Source organism: Elephas maximus, chromosome 2 (genome assembly GCF_024166365.1).
Source record: "Elephas maximus indicus isolate mEleMax1 chromosome 2, mEleMax1 primary haplotype, whole genome shotgun sequence".
Lineage (NCBI taxonomy): Eukaryota > Metazoa > Chordata > Mammalia > Proboscidea > Elephantidae > Elephas > Elephas maximus.
Genome location: NC_064820.1, coordinates 75,408,961 through 75,419,695, shown reverse-complemented (window position 1 = coordinate 75,419,695; position 10,735 = coordinate 75,408,961). Strand labels below are relative to the sequence as shown.

Genomic DNA, 10,735 nt, shown 5'->3' with positions numbered 1-10,735 from the left:
CTTAAAATCTGGTCTCCCAGACAAAATTTTTAGAAAAAGCCTTTGTATGCCCCAACCAAAGATTCCCCATCACCAATGCCTACCTGGTAACCACTTGTCCAGACCCTTTAGTTTTATTAGACAAGAAAAGAAGGCTGATATAGTAGGGGTATGGAGGAGGAAGACGAGATAAAGGGGTTTAGAGCAGAGTTACTATTCCCTTCTTTGAACTACAAATTCCCCCAGCATCTCTTGCTTTCAGGGGCCACAGTCCAGGTTGAAGGTTGAAGCAGGAAGTAGTTCTAAGCATTAGTCACTGAGGGGCCTGTGAGGCACTAATCAATGTTTAAAGCAATTAACTGATCATCCTAGGAGTGACTCAAATGTGAACAATTAAGGGGCTCAATAACGGGGTTAGGATTTTAACTGAAATGCTCTTTGGAAAAGTAACAAAGCATGAATCTATTAAATAATTCTTTGCAGTTTTTAAAGATAAGAAGGTACTACATTTTAATCACTAATCAGCCTGTTAGAGGGAATTCAAATGGAAATGTAACCAAAAAAAAAAAGCACATTGGCCCTCAGTGAGCTCATTTCAATTAAAAAACAAGGTGGTTTCTGGAGAATTTGGAGCCCAAACAACCTGTTAGATTGTCTGACGTGACATGGACAATTCTTTGGAGCCAGAGGGAATAGAGCTGAAATCATGATTTAGGATCAGGTGACTTAAGCCAATTTTTTTTTTAATTTATTGTGCTTTAAGTGAAAGTTTACAAATCAAGTCAGTCTCTCATAGAAAAAGTTATACACACCTTGCTATGTACTTCTAGCTGCTCTCCACCTAATGAGACTGCACATTCCTCCTCTCCACCCTGTATTCCCCGAGTCCATTCAGCCAGCTTCTGTCCCCCTCTGCCTTCTCATCTCACCTCTAGACAGGAGTTGCCCACATAGTCTCATGTACCTACTTGAGCCAAGAAGCTCACTTCTCACCAGTATCATTCTCTGCCATATAGTCCAGTCCAATCCCTCTCTGAAGAGTTTTAAGCCAATTTCTTAAATCTCTCTTGGCCTGTTTCCTCCTCTGAGAAATGGTAATAATATCTGTCTTGCAAGATTATCAAGAAGAGTAGACATGCTAATCATCATAAGAACACTGTAAATAGTGATTACATATAATATTTTCTATCAGCATACTATATCTCCCCATGAATCAGGGCACATACTTAATTTTTTTAAGTTCTACTATTATTCAGATGCCTCTTGAGTTTGTTGTTAGCATCTGTTCCTCTCATAACATGACTTCTTAAATGTTACTTTGTCTGGTTTAAACCATTGGAGATGTGACCTCAGGCAAGCACCCTGAAGTGTGGAAAGGCTACTAAACCTCACACTTAAGATTATGTATTTCTTGGGTCAAGTCTGCACCTAACAGTTTTTGTTTGCTTACCTCAAAAGTATTTCCTGAAATGACTATTTTTTCCTTTGAATAAAGCATTTTCCCAAGATTGTATATTGACTAGTAGAAAAGGTTGGGTATCACACCCTCAGGAGCACCTGATCTACCTATTTGCCTTCGTTTGGAACAAACTGCAATCCCCAAAGGGTCTGTATTTTATTGATGTAGAATGGGTACGTTGAGTTGCCAAAACAAAAGTTCTGATTTTTCAAATTGCTTTTTATTTGGCTAAAATCTGAGACAATTGATCCTTTATTGGTCTCACTGTTAAAATTAAGGGTCTTAGTTTTCAAAATCACATCGGCTCAATACCAACCATCCCTATCTCACCACGCACACTTGCAGCCCTCTCCACTGCAACCAAAGAACAATAAAACCAAAACCAAACCCACTGTCTCAAAGTTGATTCGACTCATAGCCACCCTACAGGACAAAGTAGAACTGCCCCATAGGGTTTCCAAGGAACTGCTGGGGGATTCCAACTGCCTATCTTTGGTTAGCAGCTGAGCTCTTAACCACTGTGCCACCAGAGCTTCTCAAAGAACAATAGAGTATACCAGAGCCTGTGTGAGAAACTCCTAATTAATGAGCAAAACTTCTTGGGGGCTGAGGTATCAGTCTCCCAATAGATTGCTATTTTTAAAAATATTTCTCTTTGAAAACAACAGCCTGATTAATCTCATCATTCCTGCTTGAATTTCTTACACAGAAACAACGATGCACGATGCTCAATTATTAAAAACACTTTATTATGTATAATTTGTACATGCTTCAATTTGTGTTTCTTCAGGCGACGAATTTTCCAGGTGATGACATCATCTACCAAGATTAGCTACATCTAATTTTCCTCCTGCGGTGCCACATACAAAAATACAGTTTTCAAAGCAAAATTCCCCTTCTTTAAACAAAGATACACAAGAGCTTGCTGGACAAATAAAATGAGAAAAGAATACTTTGCACAAGTATCAACATCATACAAGACATTACCCTTCACACAGTAACTTCTAATGTGTTCTTTTATTTGGGAACAGCAGGAAAAGAGCCCCTTCTCCCTCAGAGGGAAAGTGCAAACTTTGTTGCCAAACTCCAGGGGTAAAGATGTGGTCCTCCGGGGGAAATAAAGGGAGGGGGATGAATAGAGGAGGGTGGCAGCCCCTTCATAAGCACTTCAGGAGGAACGAATTGCAGGAGGTCCCTCGGGGACAGTCGCACAGCTTCCCGATTCTCGCTCCTTTCCGCACAGCGCACTGCTCGCCGGCGTCACACTGCAAACAACACACGTGTGGTCATCTGGCGTGAGCAACCCTAGACTGCCAAGGGGCAGTCTCCCCGTCAACGTGATTTCTGCCTCTTGGGAGGGATGGATATCTCCCATCACCACCACGAAGGGGGCCTCGCCCTCATCATTTCAGCTAGATTACATTAAACAAATAAATAAAACTTTTTTTTTTAAGTATTAGGACCCTCCTCCTTTCCTCCCATCTTTTTGATAAAGAAAATTACATATATATATATATATATCACATTTCCCGGCTCTTGCCCTTCCAAAGAAAACACAAACCAAAACTTTTATCGAAGAAATGAGCAACACTTTCCCACAATTCCTGATCCCAGCTCCCCTCCTCCTGTGGAAAGAAGAAAGATTAAAGTGTGTGTGTGTTGGTGTGAATTGTTTTATCCAAGGAAGGTGACCAGCCCTGAATCAGGAATTTTGATCCAAGAACTCGGATCAAAACACTGGCAGTGCTCCAGAAGGCAGGGAGAAATTGGGGGAGCAAGAACTGAGTGGATTCACCCCCAACTCTGACACTTCTTCCTGAGGTGAACCCAAAAACTCATCCTCAGGAAATACTCTTTCTCACACAGACTCAAGAGCTGGTTCCTGCCATAGTTGTTCAGTCCTCTGAAATGTCAGGTCTACCCTTTGCCCTTGGAGACCGAGGGAGGAGGGCTGGCGGTGTAAGCGAAGGGGTGCCCACAGAATTCTGCAAGCCTATTGCCATCCTAGGGAGAAGGTCGTGTGTAAGATTCAAGGTGGTGTGTTTTCTCTTGGAAAAACAGAGTAGGGAGTTACCCCAAAGCCTTACCATGGGGACTTGACCGTACTTCTTCTCATAGATGGGAATGCGTTTACTCTTGAGCTTCTTCAGGACTTCCTGCAGCGCTTCGATCTGCAATACACCGCCCCGGAGCTCGAAGTTGCCGCCTTGGCTGCGAGCCCAGCCCAGGTGCTCACTTCCTGCCCTAGTTATAAGGTGCCCTGGACCCAAACATATTCTGAGAGTGGGACTCCGCGACAGCTCGGGGGAGAGGAGGGTGGAAAGTTAGCGGAAGAGAGCGGTCGTCCTGGAGTCGCTGAGCTGAGGCTCGTGTTGATCCGAAAGGCAAAACGGGATTCCTTCTACAGACTGCCCGTGCAGCCCATAAGCTCGACAGACTACAGACTACAGTGTAGCCCATAAGCTGGAGACAATATTCGGATAGCAGCGGGTACCTGGGCTTTGCGCTCAGCTCCCCGCGTTCTGTCTCTGGGAATGGGAGTTGGGGCTAGGGGATAGGAGGGCATGCAAAAGGAAGGGACTGAGAGGCAGCCCAAGGGGCTCCGGGGCGAAGGGGATACCGACCAGCTCCTTCTCATGGGAGGGGTCCTCCACAGCGGAGTAGATGTCCAGGGCTCTGGGCTGAAGCTCGGTGTCCTCCTGGGCACCGGCGCCCAGCAGAGGTAGCAGCAACAGGGCGGCGGCCAGGAGTTGCAGCAGCCGCAGGCGGGAGCTCTCCATGGTGCTGAAACTCGGCGCTGCTGGGGCACTCTGCGCTCCCGCATTTTATAGCAAGCCAGAGCCCGGGTGCAGGGAGAAAGGAGGGGGCGAGCTACGAAAAGGGTATGGAGGAGGGTCCGGGTCAACTGTTTGTAGGCAGCGCTCCGCGGCGGCTTGACGTCAATGCCCGCCGGGCTCCAGGCGCCGGGGAAAGAAGCTCTGCGCACAGCTTGGCTAAAGCTCAGAGAACACGGACCCCGCGCCCCTAAATGCGGTCAGCCCCGTGGCAAGGGGCCCCCCAGCTGAAGCAGGGGGGCAAAGGGTGAAGGAAGATGATCGGGAGGGGGGTTAGTAAATGGAAAATGCCTTCGGAGAAAGGAACAGGAAGAAAAGTCCCTCTCCATCACCTAGCAGCGGCGGCAGCAGCGCAATCTACCTCGCCAGCCCTGCCTTTCCCCTCACCCTCACCGGATGTATGGCAGCAAGAAGAAGGTCCTGCCTCCAGGCAGGGTTGTATGCTGAGCACCTAACTAGGCAGACAGACACTCGGGGGTAGAGGAGGCAAACATACTACACGAACGAAAGAGAAATCGCGGCTATCTCCAAGATGGGTGTGTTAAAGATGAAGAGGAGGCAGGGGAAACAAACCAACCCCGATCCAGCGCGATGTGGGGAGTGCAGTACTGCCTCCACCACTTACAAGCTGTGTGACTTTGGACAAAATAAAGACCCTTTCTGAGACTTAGCTTTTTCTTTTGAAAAACGGTTTTAAATGATGTACATCACAGGGTTATCAGGAAGATGAAATGAAAGATTGGGTATGTAAAACTCCTGGCCCTTAGCACAGTCAATGTTAACCCTCCTTGCTCCTGCCTTTTGAGCCTTGAGACTTTCCATGTGGCCTGAGCACTATCTTTCCTTAACGCAAATTGAACCATCCTCAGAAACCTCCCATTCCCCAGCATCCACCCACCCCATCCTCCACCCACATACCCAGAAGCCTGTCCAGAAAGAAAGGAAAAGGGGGTGAAAAAAATGCAGCCCCCTGATTATAAAAATATCTTCAGAGATCAAAAGTCAATGGTGAACTAGGTCCTCAGGGACTTGTGAAGACACAGTTTTTTAAAAGGTTGTTGTCCTTCAAACCTGAATGCAAATGAAATTCTTGTAGAAGAGGCAGATCCTTCCCCCTTAGACGTAGAGGCCTATTCCATGGCTTCTTTCACCATACCTTCTTTTCCTCAACTGCTCCATTACTGACACCCCAGTGCTGGAGAGTTGCCCCAGTCCACTTATTTCCTATTCCCTACCCACCACCTCCATCTTCTTCTGCCCTCGTCTAATCCAGGTTTCACCAGAAACCAGTGTTTTCCCCTTTAAAAAGACATCAATGGCTTCCCTTCCTACTAAGCACTAAACCTATTTCCTCACCCTAATTTACAAAGTGCTATATGATCTGCACCCCCTAACCTCATAGATTACCACTCACCCCAGAACCCTCCACTCCAGTCTCACTGACCTTCTTTTTTTTTTCCTCCAACAGTCCAAGATCATTCCACCTTTGAGGTGTTTGCACTTGCTGTTCTTTTTTCCTGCATCTCCAAATGGCTGACAGCTTCTTGTCATTCAAATCCCAGCTTAAATGTTCTTAACCACCTAATCTAAAATATCCACCAATTTATTCTCCCACAAAGTGCTCTGCAGATAATGTGGATCATGGGAATAGTTAATACAAAATATGTAGCCGACCACTTCATTTATCGAGTGTTTAATTGTTACCCAAGTGCACACTGGGAAGCAATTCAAGAGGTAATATCTCTTCTGATGAATAGCACACATATTAACAGCATCAAAATATTTGGCTTTGGGGTAAATCCAACTTGAAAAATGTATATAACTCCTTCCCTGAGCTGTGTCTTTAACACATACCTTTAAATTCTGTACAAAAAAATCTTCAGTGGTAGCACATATTACTACTTAAGCCTCACAGAGATATTTGGCACACAAGGCAAAAACTACCTCCAGTGATCTTAAAAGTATTCTAAGCTTCAGAAGAATAAATAGCTCCACATAAGATTTAGCTTATACTTCCCTAAAAAAAAACAAAAACCAGTTACCGTCAAGTCACTTCCAACTGACGGCAACCCTATGTGTGTCAGAGTAAAACTGCTTTCCATAGGGTTTTCAATGGCTGATTTTTTGGAAATAGTTTGCTAGGCCTTTTTCCAACATGCCCCTAGATGGACTCAAATCTCCCACTTTTTGGTTAGCAGCCAAATGTGTTAACCATTTGCACCACTCAAGGACTCCATCCTTCCCTAAGGATGTGGATATTTCCAATGCAGTACTGTCTCTCAAATTTTGTTCTACCCAAACACAGGTAATAGCTTTCCTTTCCGGCCACTTATACTGAAAAAATAACTGAAAAGTTCAAATCCTGTTAGGTTGGTGCTATCATCTTCATTAACGAAGACACCACATTTAGCTGGGGGGGTTAGGGAAAGGGTCCTTGGACAACCTTGTGAAGCAATCCAGGGGGAATCTTGATCATTTATATGTCATAATGCTTTTTGCATCTGTGAAGAGAATGACTTGATAAACTGTCTTTAGGAAGCACGGTACAGAAAGACAGACAATTTCCTGCCCACAAGATAACTTATGTAAGTTATTAAAGGAAGGGAGCAAAGGCATAAGATGTTCCACACCATGTTCTACACCATGTAAGATGCATGAAATTCTTCACACCATGCCATATCAGGAAAATTTTTATGTTATTGCTAGTTGGTAATCATTCCCTTAGACCTAATCACTGTTTCTCTTCACAGATATAGAAAAGGGAGGCAGGTCACCTTGCAAAAGAGAAGCAGTGACTAGGGTGTGTCTGTGGAGATTTACTGTGGACAAACCCCTCTGAACCACCCCTCCTAAGATAGAGTCAGCATCTATTTCTGCTCTGTGAAATAGCTCAAGGAGGGACATCTCATCAGCAGTAAAATCTACTGGCACTTATCAGAGAAGGAAAATTTAAAGCTTGGGAAAACCTCTTCTTGTCTCTTAGAGTTTTGAATCTTTCACTATTAAAAAAAACCTAATAACTTATTTGTGGCTTACCAAGACAAAAAAAGCATCCCCTGGTTTTTAGTCCAAAAACTCCTTAGAGAATTAGGGCTGGCCAAATCACTCGATGAAGACTCTAGACTCCAAAGACGTTAAATAATAAGAAGGCGATAGAATCCAACACCAAAATGAGGTTTTCTCCCAAGCTCTAGGACTTCTCTCTCCCTTCCTCCTTCCATTCTGAATCACTTCTTTTCTTATACAGCCGAGAACACCGTTGGCCTTTTGGGTTGTCATGTTGCTTAAATGTCAGATTACTTTGTTATCCATTAACCCCTCTCTCCACTCTTCACCCAGGTCTAGCTCAACATTAAAATTTCTTTCACTTCACTGGCTCCTTAAATATTTGTGTTTGAGATTGTTTCTCTTCACTTGTATTAGCTACCCTTTCCTCCAGGTCAAGCATCACTCTGTTCTCTCTGGTGCACATTTACAGTCTCACCCTTTCATTTCTACATTGTCTGTGCTACACCCTTCCTCCAGAAGAGAGATTAATTTCCATTGATATTCATCTTGTGTTTACCAACTTTCAATCCACAGCCTTCCAAAGGAACAGGCATTCACTCTGATCTGACTGAAAGCCTTTATCACTACTTGGAAGAAAACAATCTTCAAGTAAATGACACTTAGTCGTGCACAGTTGGGAGGTGTTAAAGATGCAGGAGGAAAGAATATGTGCTTCACAGGCAGCCTCGGAAGGAGCAAAGCAGGGGAAATTAGACAAGACTTTCCATTCAATTTTAAAAAATTTGAGTGCCACTATGTTCAAAGCACTGCTAAGTGCTGTAAGGACTGCTAACAAGACAGAGTTTTTGCTTTTGAGAATCTTTGGGTTTGGTCATGTCCACAAATACCCACAATATAAGAATCCAGTGAGGTGAGGATCCTAATGCAGATAGAGAAGCCCAGAGATGGCAGAGATTAATTTCCTCTGGAGCAAGGAACTGTCATGAAAAAATGGCATATGAGCTGCTGGGTCTTAGGGAATGGGTAGAATTTCAGCAATAGCAAAATCCCACTTTGGGGCTTTGGGAGCAATTGGGCAGCATGAGTGAAATCATGGAGATAAGGACATCAGGGGAACAGTGCTATTCCCCTCAAAAAAAAAATGTGTAAGTCCTAATCCCTGTACCTGTAAATGTGACCCTGTTTATAAATGAAATTTTTCTTTTGTTACATTAGTGAGGCCATACCAGGATAAGGTGGGTCCAAAACCTAGTCACTTCTGAGTGGTATCTTATATAAAGAGCAGAATTGGCACAGACACACACAACAGGAGGAAGGCACACACCGTATGAGAACCCATCTATAAACAAAATAATGCCACAGATTTCCAGCAGACACCAGAAACTAGAAGAAAGGCCTATGAAGGAGTCAACACAGCCGAAATCTTGAGTTGCACTTTTAGCTTCCAGAACTGCAAGAAAATAAATTTCTGTTCTTTAAAGCTACCTACTTATGGTATTTTTTGTTAAGGCGGCACTAGGTAACTAAGACAAACAGTGAGTGGTCTGGGGTGCTGGACAGTAAACAGTGGAAAACAGTGGAGCAAGAAAAGAAAAGTCCAGAGCAGCAAGTGAAAGTTCCAAATTAGGATTCAATGAACAGGAGGTAATAGCATAGGTAAACTCAAAGGATTAAACTTTTCAAATACTAAAACTAAGAGCAATCTCTTTGGCCATAACAATCTGGTCTAAGAAAAGTGACCCCCACCAGATATTGGAAGGTATCTCTGACACAGAGATACCTGCCCTGGGACAAGGGAACCTTTCTTTGAGTACCAGCACAGTAGTACCCTTTGCTGGGGTGCAGCAGACAGAGCGGCATACCTATCTCACACTTCCTGAGCCATTCTTCTCTTCTAACTTTTCTGGATCCAGGCCTTCTAAACTCACAGGAAGTGTAGGATTAGCATTAAAGCACCAGACTAGAATGCCCCAAGAGAAGAACTATACCATTAAGTAGAAAGCAATTTGAACCCTTCAATGACTGCTCATTGCTGAGAGATTCAAGTTAACTTCCCAGTGTGGTGTCAAAATTTCTCATAATTTAGTCTTGGCACATATTTCCAATCTCATTTTCCTCAACTCCCAACCAGTTCCATCAGAAGATGTCTTATATTTTATTTTGCAAATACGCCATAGTATTTTCTTAATTTTGCACTGAATAAGAGGAACAGGCCCGAGTACACTGCTATAACAAATAACCCCCAAAATCTCAGTGACTTCAAAAACACAAAGATTTATTTCTCAGTTATGTTACATGTGCATCAAGGGTTGAGGGAGTGTTCTGTTCATCACGGTTCCTCAGGGGGGACTGACAGAACAGCCTCTATCTCTGACCTTGCTGCCTGTGTTCCAGAGAGAAAAAGAGTTCTAAACAGTTTGAACCAATAATTAAAAGCTTTTGTACAGAAATGATACTTCACTTTTTTTTCCAGTTCATTAGCTTCAACTAGCCACATGGCTCCACCACCGTAAAAGAGGCGTAGAAAGTACAGTGCTACCACGTACCATGTACCTAGAATGCAAATATTTGTGGAACTGCATTAATGACTAGCACGTGCACTCTGCATTTGAATGCTTCTGCCTTGACCATATTCTTCCCTGTGTCTAGAATGTTCTTGTCACACTTTGAGCATCCAAGAAACCCATTCTTCAAGACGCATCCTATCCTTAGCCTTCACCAATACCTGATCCTTCTCACCACTAGATTTGCCACATCTTTGTTCCTATAGAGCTTTCTATGTATGTTTATTAACACACCTAACAAACATTACATCACATTATGGCTAGCTGTTTATGGCTATCTCACTTGCTAGACAGAGAGATCCTTAAGGGCAGAGAATATAGCCAATCACATTTGCACTCCCAGGGTTCACCATGGTGCCTGATACACAAACAGGGAGGAGAGAGTTAGTTGCTATGAAATGAAAGATAATCCTAAGACACTAACTAGACGACCATCAGTAAACTACATAATCTATTAAGAATTGATTCATCAAGCAGTTTAAAAAAAATTTTTTTTTTTTAAAAAGCACTGAATATTTAGATTATCACCTTTGTATCAGGGGGAAAAATATGCCAGAGAGGGTTGAAATAGTTTCACAGCTAGCGAGTTTCAGAAATAGGATTTCTGGAGTACAAACCATAGTCTCTTACAACAGTTTCTCCTATGATTAAGTGCATTTCAGTTGCAAAACGGAAAACTTTTCCCAAATGCAAAACTTGCTGGGTCACCAGGAAGAGGGTTATTGTCTCCACACTCTTGTCATAGACTTCGTCTTCATTGCTTTTCCCTCACACTTTCTTACAATGTGGGAAGAAAACTGGACATGATCACATCCTAAAGAATCTTGGGAAGTTTAAAACCTGTCCCTGATCACCAATCTCCAGAACACTTTAATGGACTTAGATCAGCG

The 10,735-nt window shown here is 43.4% G+C and overlaps 1 protein-coding gene across 1 annotated transcript; it reads right to left on the bottom strand.

Moving 5' to 3' along the window:
- Window positions 1–2,595: 2,595 nt before the first annotated feature.
- Window positions 2,596–4,218, bottom strand: CARTPT (CART prepropeptide). Its single transcript, XM_049865276.1, has 3 exons — window positions 4,063–4,218; window positions 3,526–3,609; window positions 2,596–2,703 (listed from the first exon to the last, which is right to left on the bottom strand). The coding sequence occupies exons 1-3, from the start codon at window positions 4,216–4,218 to the stop codon at window positions 2,596–2,598; spliced, it is 348 nt and encodes a 115-aa protein (XP_049721233.1).
- Between the last annotated feature and the right edge of the window lie 6,517 nt (window positions 4,219–10,735).

What these genes read in the sequence shown, in the direction of transcription:
- CARTPT (XM_049865276.1), bottom strand. Translation starts at nt 4,218, where the DNA reads ATGGAGAGCTCCCGCCTGCGGCTGCTGCAACTCCTGGCCGCCGCCCTG. An exon ending in CCTCCCATGAGAAGGAGCTG is followed by an intron (nt 3,610 to 4,062) that starts GTCGGTATCCCC and finishes GGTGTATTGCAG; the next exon opens with ATCGAAGCGCTGCAGGAAGT. An exon ending in AGTACGGTCAAGTCCCCATG is followed by an intron (nt 2,704 to 3,525) that starts GTAAGGCTTTGG and finishes TGTTGTTTGCAG; the next exon opens with TGTGACGCCGGCGAGCAGTG.